Genomic DNA, 19,685 nt, shown 5'->3' on the forward strand with positions numbered 1-19,685 from the left:
CCAATTGAAAAATATATCTATTTTTAAAATATTAGACAATTCATCTTTCGAATAAATTTGTAATCTTTTACTTGTTTTTAAAAAAAATTCCTTCACTTTCTGAAAGTGCTCAAAATTTTAAATAAAAATATTAATCAGATCACGTGGTTTAAAAAAGTGTATTTAAGGGAAAGAAAAAAAATATTAATATATTCACTTAAAAAGTTTAAAGTATTTTTTGGAAACCTAAACAAATGGGAATATAGGATAGGATCATACTGTTATTTGTTAGTCCGATTGAGAATATCTTCTCTTTTAGTTAGTATCTATTAAAGTACACCAATAATAACGCAAGAAAATTAGCACAAATCCATAGTTCAGATTTTGACCTTGGAATTTTCTTGAATGTATATTATATGTATATTATTTTAATAATTTTTGGTGGTTCCTTACTTTTTTATTTGATACAAATTATAAAAAGTATGTCTCTTGTGAGAGGGTTTCACGAATTTTTATCTGTAAGATGGGTCAATTCTACCAATATTCACAATAAAAAATAATATTCTTGGTATAAAAAGTAATATTTTTTCATTGATGACCCAAATAAAATATATATCTCACAAAATACGACCTCTGAGACCGTCTCACACAAGTTTTTGACTTAATACTAATTATTATATACATTTTTCACACTAATACCGCCAATATAGTTATATATTCTTGAATTTACAAAAAAAAAAAAAAAGTTACGATAAAACAATACTAATATTTGTTAAAATAATTCGTTCTCAATAGCCATGAAATGATTTCAGGATGATAGAAAGAAGGATTCATCTATTTCTTTCTTCGCTTCCGGTTCTTCGGAAGAATCCACTTACGTCTTCCTTCTTCATTGATCTGGGGGAAAAGGAAACGTCTACCAGTTGGGAAGCTAGACATCAAGTGAACTCAGACCTAACTGAACCCCAAAAGCTAGCTCTTGGGGTTGAGTTAGGTCCAACTTACAATCTTAACATTGTATCAGAGCCCGGGTTCACTGTTATGTGTTGGATTGCCTATAGTTAGGCCACCCGTTCTGCTCATAATTGGATCATTTGTAAACTCCACGTTCCAAATGTTCATTCTTGGACGTGATAGGGGTGTGTTAATTATCTCACATCGGTTGGGTAAATAACCTTGAAATTGTTTATATGGGTTTGGAAGAATAACAAGAGAATGGGTGGTGTGAAATCGTGTGGCACTTGTAGACATACCTTTCAAAATGGAGTCTTGGCATAACCAAATTTGTCGATAAAAATTTGTGTAAAACGGTTTCACGAGTCATATTTTGTGAGACGAATCTCTTATTATGTCATCCATAAAAAAAATTACTTTTTATGCTAAGAATATTACATTTTATTGTGAATATCTGTAGGGTTCATTCGTCTCACAGTTAAAGATTCATGAGATCGTCTCACAAGAGACTTACTCAACTTGGGGATGGAGGCAAATTACAATGTACAATTAAGATTAGTATCGTATGCACGCGTTATATGCATGTATGTCATAATAACTAAATAAACAATTTATATTTTTAAAAATAATAGCTACTAAAATGTATAATAATAATATTACTTTGTTGTAATTTAATTTGATCGTACCAATCAGATCACGCAATAATTTTATTTTAATATATTGTTCATCAATTATGCTCATTTATATGTCCACCATTTATGTGACAATCGACCTATGCACACGTATATATAATTTTGATACAACTCTCTCAATCGTCACATCTGTGTTCACCACCGAAATGTCAGTCACCTAGTGTATGTATAATTTCAATATAGTTCATCACGTCTAAAAGTAAATATCACATTAGTGATAGTCACATAAGTGAACATATCAAAATTATATGATAATATATATTATCAGTCTAGTTAGTTTTAATAATGCCGACTTTATATATGGACAAGTTGAATTCTAAATGGATTTGGATTATAATTATGTCTTATATCGCAATCAAACCAAATTTAGGTGATTATAAATAAATTACTATAAGATTTGACCATTATATAGTACACAAATTTGGAAGGAGGCTTTTGACTTTTGACAAAAGCCTTTGCGATGCTGACAATTTAACTTGTCAAATACAATTAGAGAGGAAAAATTCAAAATGTTCAAAGTTTGACTACTAAAATATTTGTACCTTATGGTCAGAATACTGAATTGATTATTTGATTTGGTATTATTGAAAGTAAATACCAAATTAGCATAATCACTTCATTAATAATATTGGTCAATAATAATATAATTGAATGATTCATAAATCATATCAAAGAGAGCTAATGATGTCTCGATTATTTAATTTTGTAAGCAAGTGCTTACTGGTAATCATCGACATAATCATAGACGTGACTGAGTGTGGAGCATGATGTAAAGCTGTTTGTATATCTATTTAATATAACTGTGCATTTTAGTGATTAAATTAAAAAAAATTAAAAATAGCAAATGAAAGATGGGATAAATTAAATAAATTAATATTTGTTTTGTTAAGTGCAATAATTATCATGTTATAAGAGTGATTGACATGTGACACTTGTCGGCAATTAATGAGTGGTCCGGAGAAAAGCTATTGGGAGAAATCTATAGTAGAAAACACATTTCAATTAAAGTGAAATGTGTTTCACGTTAATGAAGGAACTCTTTAAATAGAGCTCTCTACTATCATTTCGTTATCTCATTCTCGAGTCATTCTCTCCTCTCAGTACATTCTTATTTGAGTGTTATGTTCTATAATATTTGTTATGTGTTTTGTTCTAATATATTAAAAGAGTGTATATTTTATTTGGAAATACAATTGGTGGTTGTACATTATAAAATATTATAGTAAAAAATTCATTTTGCCCGTGTTTTTTATCATAACAATTTTTTAAAAAAATTCACGTAAATCTTGATGTTCGATTTTATTATTTTATTGTCATATTTATATAGAAAGATGTCGCACCTCGATTAACAATTGTCATCAGAGCATTAGTTTAAAATTTCTTAAAATTCTCAATATGCAATGTGATTACGGCCTAAACTGATCTTCCACAACATAAAATATTTTTACATATTTTTTTTATTAAGGTGAGATTATTTTGTAATGTATACTATATTGTTGTAGATATAATGGAGAGCATTTACCAGATAAAATTTTAATGAGAACAATTTTGTGTCGTGGAAAATAAAGATACACACAGTTTTAAGAAATGAGAATTGCTTAGGCGGTTATTAGAGATAGACCGAGGGAAATGATGAACGGCGGAAAATGAAATGAGATGAATGATAATGATGTTGCCAATTTACACTTGGCTAATAGACGAACTACTGTCAAGTATCTATGAGATAAAAATGACAAAAATTATATGAGATATTCTAACAAAGATTTACGAAATCAAATTACTATACAATAATATTTTCCTACAGAGAAGACTTTATACTTTTCGGATGGCGGAATCCTCATCAATGACTGATCATATCAACATTCTAAATACTTTATTTGTTCAACTCACCTTTATGGGGCATAAAATAGAGAAAAAAATCACGTGCAGAGCTTTTACTTCAAACTATATCAATCAATATGATCAACTTATCTTCAATTTAACCCACAATATTCTCATAAACTTTTTAAACTTGGATGATGTCTTAACTACGGTTCTTGTAGAAGAAAGTTGCTGCAAAAATAAGGAACGTAGGTTCATAACTTTGAAGCAGATGGAAGCTTTACCAATGATAAGAGAAAGATTTATAGACCGTGATTCTAGTGGGAGCCAAAGGACGAGGTATATCAAATTTAAGAATTAAAAAGAAAAATATTTAATTCTTTAAATGTGGTCGTAAATGACACTTCAAGAAATAGTCTACCAGTATCGAGAAAAGTTCTAAAGAAAATGTGGTCAGTACTCAGGCAGTGGTGGAATATTAACCAACGAAGAAGCAGGTTGCAGAAGGCAAACAAAATTTTTGTGGTACACATGTTATGGATTCAGAACGACATGTCATATGGCATCTCAAAGAGAATGGTTCGATCAGTATGAACCAATTTCAGGATGATCTGTATTAATGGGAAATGATCATGCATTGGAAATCGTTGGGTTGGTATTATCAAAATAAAAATGTTTGATGACATTGTTCGCACAATACATGAGATATGACATGTGAAAGGACTAATGAATAATTTTTTGTGTTTGGACAATTGGATGATATCGGGTGCAAAACCCGTATTGATTACATAATCATGAAAATTGTGAAGGTCGCGCTTGTGGTTATGAAAGCGAAAAATGTTGCTACAAATCTGTATGTACTTTTGGGAAAAACACACAAAGAGACGGAAATAGATGTTACATCGATTGATTCAAGAGAAGATTTAACAGTGTTATGACATGGAAATCTCGAGCATATGTCAGATGTCAGAACGATGGTTGAAAATTCTCTCAGAATGAAAGCTACTCCCAGGGCCTTATAAGAGTGACTCCACATTTTTGTGAGCATTGTGTTACCAGTAAACAATACTGATTAAAGTTTGACACTTCCACTGCCAAAAGTAAAAAGCGTGCTGGAGCTGATTAATTATGATGTTTGACAATCATCGGCTGTATCCCTTGGAGAAGCGAGATATTTTGTCTCGTTCAATGATTATTCTCTAGGAAATTGATGGTGTATCCAATCAATAAGAAATCATAAGTTTTCCAGATCTTCAAAAATTTCAATTAAATATAACAAAGCATAGTGTGTAATGTTTTAGAATATAAATCTTATTTACTAAATGGTTTAGAAATTTACCAAAATTTGTTGCTCTCGTTGAACCGAGATGGCTACGTTAGGCCTGCCAGTTTGTTCCATCTCCAACCTTTTATATTCTCTTCGATTTTGTTTGCCAGTACGTCAACTTACAAATGTCTTAGACGTAAGCGGTGAGATATGGAGCAATTTTGCTTTGATTTATAGACTTGGTCAAGTGGTGCAAATGGAAGGTGGCATATGTGGTGATTTTGTGGAGGTAAAATAAGCAAAATATTATGCCCTTTGTTGTTTAGATTGCAAAATTTTAGTTACTATATAATATTATTATTGATAATTTTAAATTGCGTTTTATAATCGAGACTTGCCTCACACGCATATATATATATATAAAACTTTATTAATTTGTGGTTGGGGTTTGACAGACTTTACCCGTATATACATAAACGGAAACAAAAGACCTAAAAGAAGAGTTTTTATTTTATTTTATTTTATTAAAATAAAATATATACTATTTTAAAATCAAATAAATTTTTTTTTGTATATATCCGTTAGTAGGCGAATAGTTCATTAAAAGTCATTTTATATACTATATATAATAGAAAATCTATATTTAGGATGTTGCGTATTGTAATGCCTAAGAATTTGATTACCGTAATCTGAAATGATTCGGGTATAATTGCGTAATCTGAAATTAATCGGAAATGATTATTGATTAATTGAAGTGATTATAGCCCGGCCAGTCCAAGACCCGATTGGGCCAAGAATATGAATGATATGAGTTTTGGGCAGAACAATTGGCGCCCGAGCGGTAGAAAGTAACCGCCCGAGCGTCAATGTTCAACAGAAATGTGTCTCGGACGGAAGATGTGTGCCCGAGCGGTAGAATATTACCGCCCGAGCGCCAAGGTACAAAACGGAAATGCTTGGGCAGAAAATGCCGCGCTCGAGCGGTATTTTCTTACCGCCCGAGCGCCTGTCTGGAATTCAAGAAAAATGAGACATGTCTCATATGCATGCAATTGGATATATATATGTATATCCTTTATGTTTTCTTCAGAATAAAACGAGGAAGAGGCAAGAGAAAGATTTCAGAAACTTTCGAAGAAATCCTTACGCCTTTTGTGAGAAATCCAACAGTCTGATTTTGAATCCGACTTCAGTACCGAGTTCCTATTAACGTAGGCTATAACTGGACGTAAGTTTTGCTACTTTTTGACATGTTTTGAAATTAGACTATTGTCAGAATTGAATAGGATTCATGTATGATGTTCTTGTCATGTTAGACATCATAGAATCGAAGTCAGATTGAAGAACAGATTGATTATGTAATTGTTATGATTTTTGGAGTCGATTTGACTGAGAATTCATATCAGATATGTATGGTTATTGAGATTATGACTAGTATCGATATTGATTATGAGTTCTGGTATTATATCTGTGATGTTAGACTGACGGGGTTATCGAGACTGTATTGTTATACCGTCGAAACATCAGTTGGTTGATATTGATCAGATTCGGTATTGATTTAGATTGGATTGTGATACCGTCTGTCGATTGACATTAATCAGATTATGTGTTTTGATTTGAATATTGATACGAACAGGTTCTGAATTGAGATGTATACTGATATTATATTTGTTCGGTATTGTTATTACCAGATTGAGAATGGACCGAGATAGAGTCGGGACTTCTTCTTCTTCTGAGCGAGAAGATAAAGGTATAAATTAATGTTGAGTTGGGATTGCACAACTCGAGTGAGGTTTGACTCGAGTTTCCCTAAATCACATACTTTACTTATTGCATTGATATTTGCATTGAGTTGATTGATATACTTTGTTCTCTTGAATTATAGATAACAGATGTTAGACGAGTAATCTTGTGACAGAAGTGCCTGATAGTGGTAGGATTACCACGGGTACATTGCACGATGTCATGAGATATTGTATTGGCGGAAGTGCCATAGTCTGTCAATGGATAATTGGCTATCGATGTGGATAGAATTATAGCTCCTTCTATTACTGGTGATCAGTATTGTATCGATGTGGATAGAATTATAACTTCTTCTATTACGTTGATCGATGTTATATCGATGTGGATAGAATTGGAGTTCTTCTATTACTGGTGATCGATACTATACTGATGTGGATAGAAACAGAGCTTCTTCTATTACTGGTGATCGATACTATATCGACGTGGATAGAACTGGAGTCTTTTCTATTACTGTTGGTCGATATGGAATGCCAATGTCTGGAAACCGGGATCCCTAGGCTAGGATTGAGTCTAGTCTAAAACGTAGAGTCACGAGTTTGAGTGACAGTTATATCGATTGATATTGATGGATGTTGAATTATGTTCTTGATGTTGGTACATGCTTAGAATGGAATTTATTCTTGATATTGAATTATGTTCCGGAGTAGGGGACATGTATGGAATATGATTTATTCTTGTTATGGATTTATATCATGATTTTGATATATGATATGATTTTTGATATATGCTTTTATATTGTTTATATGATAGCATGTATACATGATTTATACTGGGATATTTATATCTCACCGGAGTTATCCGGCTGTTGTCTTGTTTTGTATGTGTGCATGGCAACAGGTGGGCTAGGATTAGGGTCATGAAGAGAACGAGGCTGGACTAGATAGCGTGGAGATCCGGGCTTTGAAGCAACTTAGGATTCAGCACCGACTTGTAGTTGAACCTAGTCGGATTATTGTAGATTATACAATAATTGTATGTTATGTTTAATATGTAATTTGAATTTAATTACATTACGTTTCCGCTGTATAATTTAAGAAAAAAATTTAGACTCTGTTTATACTAATTGATTAATTAGTCGTAATTATGATTTAGAACGTGATTAACGTCCAGTTCCCCACACGTATTACACTGTATTATATCATAATTTTTCGAATCATGAATAAAGATAGACTTAATTTCATATAGTATACTGTATCATATCATAATTGTTTGAATCATGAATACCTTCATCTAGAATAGTAAATACATTCAATGAAAGTATTGACTTCAATGAGATAAATTTTTTTTTTGTGGTTCGTCTTACAAAAATTATAGTTGTGTTGGCATGTGCATAATGTTTGACTTACATCTAGAATTGAAAACTACATTTATTCATGAAGATTTTGAATAAGAAATCTATATGCTCAAGTCAGAAAGTTTTGCGAAAAAAGTCAAAGAAAACTTAGTTTGCATGTTGAACAAATCTCTGTACGGTCTCAAACAGACGCCGAATGTTGATAAAAGAGATTTGATTCATATATCAGAAGCCTTCGATAAAACAAAATGAGTACAAATCATTGTACATATTTCAAGAGGTATGATGATAATGATATCATTTTTTTGTTGTATATGAATATGTTACTAGCAGGCCTCGATAAATATCAGGTTCAATAATTGAAAGCAATGTTGGCTAGATAATTTGATATGAAGGGCTTGGGACGAACAAACAAGATTATAGGGATGCAAGTTCACCGAGACAGAAGCAACAAAAATATTTGGCTTTTCTTAACAATTATTTAAAGAAAGCCGCTTCAACATACAAGATAACAAGCCAATTCCAATATATCTTCCCGTTAACTTCAAGTTATCCACTGAGATGTGTACTAGCAGTAAAGGAAAGATGACGAAGATGTATCGAGTAGCATATGCATCAACAGTGAGAAGTTTGATGTTTTGCCATGATCTATAGAAGACCTGACATTGCTTAAGTTGTGGGAGCAGTTAGTCGGTATATCCTGGACGAGAGCATTGGAGCACTATTAACATGATCATTAGATACATTAAGGGTACCTCGAATGCTACGTTATTTATGGATGGTCATATTTTACACTCAGGGGCTATCTCGGTTCAGATTATGTAGATGATCCTGATAAGAGAAAATTCACTACTGGTTATGTGTTTACACTTGCAGAGACATCAATAAGATGAGTTTCAAAACTACAAACAGTTCGAGAGTTATCTACAATAGAGGCATAATATATGACATATACTCAAACTTGCAAGGAGACAATATAGATTAAAATATTATTCAAGAAAATCGAGCACAAACAATGTGGGGACCCGGACGCTAATCAATTTCTTAATCATTGTTGAGATTTAATTATCAGTTCTGATAAATAGGGTCTAAAAATTTTCTTTTAAAATATAAGTGCGGAAGGTAATGGCATCTAAATAATATACATATCTGTATAAAAGTACAATAATGTACAACAGTCTTTCAATTAATCTAAGGTTCAACTACTAAAGTTCTAGTAATAAAACCTATCTATATCCAAGTCCGGAATCACCACGCTAAACTCATCTTCTCTCACCATCTTCTGACCCCGATCTTGTCCCACCTGTTGTCATGCACACATACAAACAAGACAACAGCCGGATAACTCCGGTAAGAATAAATCTCAGTATAAACATGGTAAGCATGTATAGAAACAATCTAAATCATAAAACATGCTATCATGATCATATTCAAAAGTAATAGATTACATAATCTATGAAATCAAATCAAAATAAGCATGCGACTCAATTCAAACAAACATGCAATTCAAATCAAATCATATGAAAATGCTATCATAACTGAAAGCAATAAACATAGGTTTCATAGTCTATGAAACCATATTTATAAACACATGCAGTTCTAGTCAAATCATGTCTAGACTCGACTCAACTATAACTCTAGGGATCCCGTGATGAATAAGACGTCAATGGCTGTTACCTACTCAACCGATCGGGGTAACTGTACGTCTTATTCCTAGACTTCGGCCATGGCTGTATCGTGGTGCTACAATCGGAGGGTGTATGCTCCTATGTACGATACACCGAACGTCTAAAAGTCTGACTATCTGTCAAACTTTCCTGTCTCAAATGCAATGTATAACAATCTGTAAACAAAGCATGCTCATTTCCAAAAGATTTGAATATAAAGTCTATAACCAAATCATAATCATATCAGAAGACAAACAATAATCAAGTATGTGATTTTATTGCGAAACTCAAATGAGATCTGATTTGAGTTGTATCTTCCCAGATATCACATGAATTATACCTTTGTCGTCCCGGTCTGACGAAGACGATGACCTGTATTCACATCTGTCCATCTCGAATCTGAAATGACAATATCGAATACATTGTATCAGCGAATAACTCAATATACAATCTGTTCTGATCAATACTCAATTCAGTATACAATTTGATCAATGTCTGAACAAGATACAATATGAGTCATATCAATAATATCACAATCTAATCGAAATCATATCTGAATCTGATCAATCTAAATCAACTGATGTTTCGACGGCATAACAATACAATCTGAATAACCCCGTCAATCTGAACATCACATATATAATACCAGAACTCATAATCAATACCATTACAATTCATAATCTGAATACTAACACAATTCTGATATAGAATCTCAGTCAATATCTTTCAAAAATCATAAAAATTACAGAAACAGTCTGTTCTTTAATCTGACTTCAATTCTATAATGTCTACGGTAGCAGAAACACTATATCTGAATCATATTCAATTCTGACAATATCATAATTTCAAATCTTGTCTAAACGTAACAAAACTTACGTCCAGTTGTAGCCTGCGTTGATAGGAACACGGTACTGTGCTTGGATTCAGAATTAAATAGACGGTTCACTCACAAATCGAATTCTAAGATCAAGAAGTAAAACCTCCCTCAATTTCTCGATTTTCTGCTGAAGGAAATGAGTAAGGAATCGTGTATATTTATATATATATATATATTTATATATATATATATATATATATATATATATATATATATATATATATATATATATATATATATATATATATACATCCGTGGCATGCAAGAAGGCAAGTGGCTCACCTTACGCATTCCACGTCTCGCGTATATGCGCGACATCACCCACGCATATGCGCGAGACCTACTGGTCTCGGCAATGACAATAATAACAACTCGCGCATATGCGCCATTTAAGTCGCGCATATGCGCCGATGCCTCTGGACGTTACGCGCATGTGCGCGCAAGCTTCTGCCCTCCTCGCGCATGTGCGCCGATACATATCGCGCATGTGCGCGGGGCTCCTTTCTTGGCACATTGTCAATTCGTTTCACGACTATCCCGGTCTAATTTGTTCCACCTATAATCATCTCGATTAATCAATAAATCATTCAGATTAATCTCAGATTACGGTAATAAAATCTCGGGACATTACAAACAAGATAAAGTTCTTTTGTTTTGTGACAATCATAGAGTCTTGCACACCGCGAGGAATCTAACCTTTAATTTCATGACTAAACACATTGTAGTTCAATTTATTTTGTGCTAGAAGTAATAGAAGAATGAAATATGATGTAGAAAATTCATACAAAGAACAATGTATTTGATTTTTTTGATCAAGTTGGTTAATAGGATAAGTTTGAGTGGTGTAGATCCTCAAGTGATATAGAAGAAACATAAAAGATGTGTGAATATTTGATTAATTTCCAATCAAATCTTCAAGTGATAGAAATGTCTGTAATTACTTGGGTGTTAAAGATTAATGAGTGGTTGGGGGAAAATCTGTTGACGAAACTGATGAAGAAACATGTTTCGATTAATGTGAAATGCTTTTCACTGTTATGAGTTTCATATCCTATAATTCTCGAGTTATTATCACATCTCATTTTTATTTTATTGTGCTATTCTATAATTTTTGTAAGATGTTTTATTATCATGTATTAATAGCGATTGTTTTATTTAGAAACAAAGTAAATGGTTATACATTATAAAATATTATATTTGAATTCTTTTCATTTTATCCATGATTTTTATCATAATAATTTTTATATTTTTTCCACGTAAATCTCAGCGTCCAATTTTATTCTTTATTTTCATAATGATTTATCAAAATATTGCACCTGAGACCAACAACACTTGAGTTGTATCATGTATAATTACAATATTGAAGCTATATAATTATCGCCAACTAAAACTCTTGGTAAAACCGACAAATATTTGACTGTACCTTATCCATAATCAAATTAGTATTTGTTTCGGCTAAAAATTGAATTATTTTTACAAATACTGTTGAAAGTTTGAATGTTAAATTATATTGATCTGAATCCCAAAATTCAAACTTTAATCAATATTAGATAAGGTTGAATGCCCCTGTTTTACTTTTAGGTACTGTTTGGTTCAAGTACTTGTAAGTACTAATATAAATAGTCCTATCATATAATTTGTTTTGTACAAGTATTATTTATCTCGATCAATCAAATCAATAATATAAAATTACAATATTACCCTTAATAAATAATATTATTGATATTTTATTAATATTTTGAACAATGACAAAATGGTAATATCATATTATCTCAAATTTAATCAATTAAATCAAACAATATATTAACTATCATTTTCTATTTATTTTATTATTACAAAATATTACTTATCTCCATACTTATATATCTAACATGAACCAGACGTTACCTTAGAGTACTGTAATTTGTCTTCGATTCTTTCTCGACTTCAACTAAATGATTGAGTAATAGAATTATTTGTAAAGTAGGTACTGAATCACAACAAAAATTCTAAAAAGTAGAAATAATGTGATTTAAATACAATCCACAAAATAATTCAAAGGTTTGATTTGAACATGCATTGAAGTGCCGAGTTTTAATATTTCATCAAACCCCTTGATCTGATCTACTATTTTATTTTATATTGAAAACGAATTAATTCCCTGTTTTTAATTATTTATAATCTAAATTTCCTCTATTATTTTATATCTACCATTCTTTATTTTTGTATTTTTTAAGCATTAGATCTAGACACTTGATTTTCTATTAATCAATGGAGATCAACCTCATATTTTCTTGTAGAACGAGCTACAAGTCAGCAGATTAATAAGATAAAATGATATATTCATTGATATGAGATCTTTTGAGTAAAGTAAAAAAAAACAAACAAATTCATTACAACTTAGGTCCAAAATGGACAATATCATAACATTGTGGATATTTATAACTTATATGGTATAACAATATCTATTTAAATAAAATTTGAAATTAATGTAATAAAAGAAGATTACCCTTATTTTGATGAGTGAATCTCATGTGAGACCATCTCACGGATTCTAATATGTGAGGCGAGTCAATTTTATATATATTCACAATAAAAAGTAATACTCTTAGTATAAAAAATAATAAATTTTCATGGATAATCCAAATAAGATATCTGTCTCACAAATACAACCCGTGAGACCGTCTCACACAAGTTTTTGACTAATTTAATTTATTTTAAAATAGAGAGAAACTACTCGATATTTTCCCCTATATATACACGCATTAATTAGTTTTAATTGTTACGTTAAATACACATAATTTCAATAAACATTAATTTTGATGCGATAGATTTATGGAAAGGAGGAAATTAGGTGGCAACATTAGATGCTTGATTACTGTGGTTGAGTGAAAAATAAATGGGATCGTTTTCCTATAATTATTGTCACATTTCTCCTTTTACCATCTCCACCAAACTATCCAATTTTACTATTTTTGTGATATTATTGGTAAAATAAATCAACAAGCATGTGCCACAGGCTGTTAAATATTTATTGTGTTGCACAAATTAATCCGAACCGATTTTTCGAAAAAAATAATCATCAATTATTGGTTTTTTTTACCATATACACTCTTTAAATGAACTCCATATTATAATTAATAAAATTTTATTTTTGGGTTTAATTTTAAACTTTGGGCAAATTTATGTGTGTGTATATATCTAATTTTGATATGATGTTCATCCACCGTGTCCATCAATGAGATAACACTAACTTATTAGATGTAGAATTAGACATGTTTCACTATATTCAATAAATGAGTCACCTCATTAATATATACGTAAGTGTGCACGCACGGTGGTAGACATCATATCAAAACTATATATATATATATATATATATATATATATATATATATATATATATATATATATATATATATATATATTTTATTTAAAAGGGTTGCTTAATTGTCTTGATTGTTTTTAAAAACGTGATGTATCTTCATGCAATATGACAAAAATTTGACATAGGTGACAAGATTCATTACATTGTTGACTGAACCACAATGGTTGTTATTTTAAATTAAATTGAACTGAATTGTAAGAAGAACCACAATGGTTGTTATTTTAAATTAAATTGAACTGAATTGTAAGAAAAATAAAGTACAGTAGATTTTTTGTAAGACGTTGTATCTGTGAAAAAAGTTGATCTTATTCATATTTAGAATAAAAAATAATATAATAAAAGTATTACTTCTTATGAATATTTTTATTTCATAAAATTGATCGTAAATCAGTTTATAAGAGTTTTTTTTAATGTATAATGTATGCATTATAAAAATCGATGGGATACATCTAGAAAAGACAAGACTTCGGGTTTATAAATGAAATTTATATAATTGTAATACATTTGGGAAAGGTAGATTGACCCTTTCCTGAATAGACATCATAGAGATTTGAATTAAATATTTCAATAAATTATTATGTTTATATGAATATTTTTATTATATATTATTATAATAAAAATGATTGTGTAATAAATAGGTGTCCATGATGTACAACTAAATGCAGAGAGAGAAAGTACAATATAGAATAGCGGTAGTAGTTTAAAAGCTTAGCTGTAAAGGGCGGGATTTTCGGCGTTTCAATCAGATCCAAACCCGATTCGGTAGTCCATACGCCACAGCCTTATTTCATACTTATCTACCAAACCCGCCCGATCCAAAAACCCCGAATTTTGACCCAGTTACAATCGTGTCGGTTTTTCGTTTTTTTATAAGATTGTAAAGTTTTTTCATGGTTTTTATATACTTACTTAATATAGTTAATAAAAAACGAGTAAGTCTCTTGTGAGACAGTCTCACAAATCTTTATCTGTGAGACGGGTCAACTCTACCGATATTTACGATAAACATTAATATTCTTAGTATAAAAAATAATATTTTTTTATGGATGACCCAAATAAGAGATCTGTCTCACAAAATACGATTCGTGATATCGTCTCACACAAATTTTTGCCATAATAAATCGAGGGCTTATTTCATTGTTTTGATCAAATGTTTCGCTTTTAATCGAGCTTAAATTGTATTTTTCATATTTCTTAAGAAGGTTGCTTCTGCTTGTCAACAGTCACATGTACTCTCTCTGTCTCAATAGCTTAGTACTTAAACCACGGATCCGGATCCGGATCCGGATGGGTCCATGGTGTATTTCTAGCTTTTTTAATCCCGCTCTCTCTGTCTCTCTCTCTCTACGAACCATTAGTGCCAACCATCAAGCATTCAGTATAGTCACCCAATTCTTTCTCCGCCTACCTAAAATCTCAGTTTTTGACTTTTTTTTTTCCCCTTACAAATCCCTTTTCATCTTTATATCCGTCGTCAACTAAAAGATTGTAGGGGGTTGAGAGAGAAGAGGAAGTGCGGTGGAGAGAGAAAATTGAAAAAGAGGTTTTGTTTTTTCAAGCAAATGGAAAAAGAATAGATTTTGAAGAATCAACTCGGAGGTTCTGATTCATTTTTATTCATTTTCAGAAAGTTAAACTCACCAACGAGAGTTCTGTGCTTTTCTTCGACTTATTTTATTTTTTTATTTTTAATCTTGAATAAAGTAAATGCATGCTCATTTGTATAGCAAGAATCCCTGAATTCTTGGTATGGGATTGAGTCTTTTGCTCTGTGTATGTGTAAATGAATGAGAGGGGGCTTTTTCTTGAAGTTCAATGAAGGTGCAGCAGAAATGGTGGATCGGTGGAGCGGGGTGGTTTTTGTTGTTTTAGTTTTGTTATTGTCGCTGTTTGGTTGTACATTAGAGCAGCAATTTTTGGTTTCAACGCAAGATAGATTGGCTTTACTTCAGCTGAGATCTTCACTAGGGTTGAGGGCTAAACAGTGGCCAGTAAAATCCGACCCCTGTACGGTTTGGGTTGGTATTCAGTGCAACAATGGCCGGGTTACGAGCATCAACATTTCGGGGTTCAGGAGAACTCGAAGAGGAAGCCAAAACCCTCAATTCTCAGTAGATGCCCTCCAGAATTTGACCCTTTTGACCTCTTTCAACTCGTCTAATTTCTTGCTTCCTGGGTCGATTCCGGGATGGCTGGGCTTGCAGCTTGCCTCACTCCAAGTGCTTGATCTCAGTTCTTGTTCAATTACTGGTGTCATTCCGACCACACTAGGCAATTTGAGTAGCTTAGCTGAACTGTATTTATCTGATAACAAACTCACTGGTGTAGTTCCGTCCAGTTTAGGTCAGTTATTTCGCCTCTCTGTTCTTGATCTTTCCAGAAACATGCTTACAAGTTCGATACCGGAGTCCTTTGCGGTGCTTGGGAACCTTACATTACTTGATATGTCTGCAAATTTCTTGTCTGGGGTTATTCCTCCGGGTATTGGAACTATGTCTATGTTGCAGTTCTTGAATCTTTCTGGGAACAGTTTATCGTCTTCAATACCAGCACAACTCGGTGATCTTTCTAGTCTGGTTGAGCTTGATCTCGGATTTAATTCTCTCACAGGGTCGCTTCCTCTGGATTTTAGGGGTTTGAGAAACTTGCGGCGAATGGTAATTGGGAACAATATTCTTTCAGGATCACTGGCCGAGGATTTATTTCGTCCTTTGGCTCGATTACAGATTCTTGTTTTGAGTCGTAATGGTTTCACCAATGATTTTCCAGCTGCGTTGTGGTCTATCCCGACAATGCAGTTCCTTGATGTGTCTGTGAATAACTTCACTGGTGGGCTGCCAAATGTGACTTCAAGTACAAATTCTAGTGTTTTAGCAATTAACATTTCCCATAATATGTTTTACGGAAATCTGCCTGTTGTATTCAGAAGCTTCAGTTTTATCGATGCATCAAGCAACTATTTCCAAGGCACAGTTCCGAGTAATGCTCATGGCAACACTTCTCTTGGTTTGAATTGCCTCCAGAACGTGACTAATCAGAGAGGTGCATCTGAATGTGCCTTATTTTATTCTGAGAGGGGCTTAGTGTTCGATGATTTTGGATCAACAAATGGCACTGAAACTCCTCCTGCTGAATCCCATGAGAAGAGTCACAGAAAAGTAATCATTTTGGCTGCTGTTCTTGGTGGTGTCGGGATAATCTCTCTCCTGGTGATTTTATTTGTGCTGCTGATTTGTTGCAAGAGAAGGAGAGAAGCAATAAACCGACGAGACATAGGTGTGGGACCTGTTCCTGCTAGTGGAAGTCCACCACCTCCCGGAACATCATTAAATTTTTCAATTCTTGGTGATTCATTTGCCTATCAGCAGATTCTCAAGGCCACTGATGAATTGAGCGACTCAAATCTAATCAAGAATGGTCAGTCTGGTGATCTTTTCCATGGAATCCTTGAAGGTGGAATCCCGGTAGTCATCAAGAAAGTGGATTTGAATTCAATGGTAAAAAAAGAAGCACACATGTTAGAACTTGAGTTTTTCAACAAAGTATCCCACCCTCGATTCATACAACTATTAGGGCATTGCTTGGAGAACGAGAACGAGAAGTTTCTCGTTTATAAATTCATGCCAAATGGAGACTTGACCAGTTCTTTGTTCAAGAAAGCGAAATCCGATGATGATGGTTTGCAATCACTGGATTGGATAACACGACTCAAAATAGCGATTGGAGCTGCCGAGGGTTTGTGTTTCCTACACCATGAGTGCACCCCACCACTTGTTCACAGGTACCTATTAATTTGTATGCCTTCATGGTTGATTCTGTCGTCTTATCAGAACTTTGAAACTAGAGCTCTTTGCCAGTATAATGGTCAATAGACAAACACACGTCAGAACTGACTTTACTCTTTTCTTACTAAAGAACTAGCAAAAGTACTCCGTTATCATAAATGTTATACTGGTAAACAAGTACAAAACATTTTCTTAGAAAAAATATCAGTGAAATGCAAAATACGAAACATCACAGTATGAGTTCGGAGTGACTCACATCTGTTGTGTATCTTGAATGGAATGGCATCTATGCAATTCTACCTCCTCAATCCTCTTCTAATGATGGAATTGGTTTTGTGTTCTTGAAGGGATGTACATGCCAGCAGTATACTACTCGATGATAAATTTGAAGTAAGATTAGGAAGCTTGAGTAAAGTTTGTGCTCAAGAAGGAGATGCTCATCAAAACAGAATCACAAAATTGCTACGGTTGCCACAGTAAGTAATTTTCTTGTAAAGTAAACTGCTTTAAATGTTTTGTAGCTTGACGTTAGAGTTAAAAAATAGAGTGAAGTTCGAGTTGTTGACTGTGGTGGTGTCTATGACTGTGAAAATAATAGCCGTCATGACATACATGTGCATATTTTTTCATGGTTTTCACATATTTTTAAGTACTTATTTTTGTACTTCTTAATCAACCATTTATAATAAATCTACTAGTCATAAGAGTTTTTCACTTATTTTTGTACTTCTTAATCATAAGATGTTTTTGGTGATTTCAACATATAAAGAATATCATATGATCCCATACTTTTATTTCTGTCTATGAACCTGACTCAATTTGTTTACGGTATATTTTGCAGGTCATCAGACCAAGGTACATCAGCAAGCTTCTGTAACCGTGGGTTTGTTTGTGTCATCATCTTTTTTCTTTCTCTGCACTGTCATTCATTCTTTGATTTCAATGACCAGGTATGCCTTATGCTACGTGTGCCTATGATGTTTACTGCTTTGGGAAAGTTCTGCTCGAGCTGGTAACTGGTAAACTTGACATCAGTTCGTCCCCTGATTCCAACATGAAAGAATGGTTGGAATCAACCCTACGTTACATCAGTACAAACAACAAAGAACTCGTCACAAATATCGTGGATACATCACTTGTTGTAGATGAGGATCTTCTTGAGGAAGTATGGGCAATGGCAATTGTCGCGAGGTCTTGTCTTAATCCGAAGCCTTCTAGACGCCCCCCGATGCGTTATATACTCAAGGCATTGGAAAATCCACTGAAAGTCGTTAGGGAAGAAAATACAGGCTCGGCTAGGCTTAGAACCGTGTCATCCAGAGGGTCGTTCCATGCTACTTTATTCAGCAGCTGGCGGCACAGCTCGTCGGATGTGGCTGTTGGGACTTCTCGAAAAGTTGAACGAGCTGGAAGTTTCAGACGCTCGGCGACAATGGGGTCTCAAGGAAGTGGTCAGAATGGTGATGGAAATGGTAATGGTCATTCATCCTCAACCAGGCGACACTCTGTCGAGATTTTCCCAGAACCTCAGAACGAGCATGATGTAGAGAGAACGAATGATAATAATTAAAACAGAAGTTCATTATTCTTGATTCTTGGTGGAAATCTTTGATTGCTGGTTTCCTTGTACATTCTTCTTCTTCTCTGAGGTATGGGGTTGAAATTTAGTCGTGTGTTCCTCCCCGGTTCTTTGATGTCCAAGGAAGGGACTTGCTGGATTTCCAGAAAGGAGAAAACAGGTTCTTTACATGTTATGGGGGAGAGTTATAAGAGTGCAGAGGTGGCAAGGCAGTCATTTGTGTTGAAATTTTTTGGCAATTTATTGATATTTTTATATTTGTCCATTGGTGAATTGTAAATTATTACACTGCTATGTCTTTCCGAATTGGAAAAAAAAAAGGAACAGACCAAAAAATTTGTTGCGAATGCTTATCCCATCTTTACAAAAAAAAAAGTTAATAACTACAAAAATTTATTAAATATATTTCTGCTACACAAAATATTTTAAAACAAATTAATCAAATTTTAAATTGATAGAAGCACTTATGTGAGTAAAACAATTGTTTTGAAACATTTTGACTAAATCTAATATTCTCCATTGTGCCCTAATCAAAATGATTTTGGGATTATTCCCCCAATTACTTATAATTTTTGATGTTTTCTAAAATTTAAAACAACT

General features: G+C 33.0%; 1 protein-coding gene across 1 annotated transcript; it reads left to right on the forward strand.

Moving 5' to 3' along the window:
* The first annotated feature begins 15,081 nt into the window (after positions 1-15,081).
* On the forward strand, positions 15,082-19,427 carry LOC140841856 (probable LRR receptor-like serine/threonine-protein kinase At2g16250). The gene is made up of 4 exons (XM_073209568.1): positions 15,082-17,502; positions 17,854-17,982; positions 18,348-18,361; positions 18,457-19,427. The coding sequence occupies exons 1-4, from the start codon at positions 15,509-15,511 to the stop codon at positions 19,074-19,076; spliced, it is 2,757 nt and encodes a 918-aa protein (XP_073065669.1). The 5' UTR covers positions 15,082-15,508; the 3' UTR covers positions 19,077-19,427.
* Positions 19,428-19,685: the final 258 nt, after the last annotated feature.

This window comes from Primulina eburnea, chromosome 9 (assembly GCF_022965805.1).
Source record: "Primulina eburnea isolate SZY01 chromosome 9, ASM2296580v1, whole genome shotgun sequence".
Lineage (NCBI taxonomy): Eukaryota > Viridiplantae > Streptophyta > Magnoliopsida > Lamiales > Gesneriaceae > Primulina > Primulina eburnea.

Coding starts and splice junctions, on each gene's coding strand:
- LOC140841856 (XM_073209568.1), top strand. CDS start 15,509: ATGAGAGGGGGCTTTTTCTTGAAGTTCAATGAAGGTGCAGCAGAAATG. Junction 17,503..17,853: donor ACCCCACCACTTGTTCACAG/GTACCTATTAAT, acceptor GTGTTCTTGAAG/GGATGTACATGCCAGCAGTA.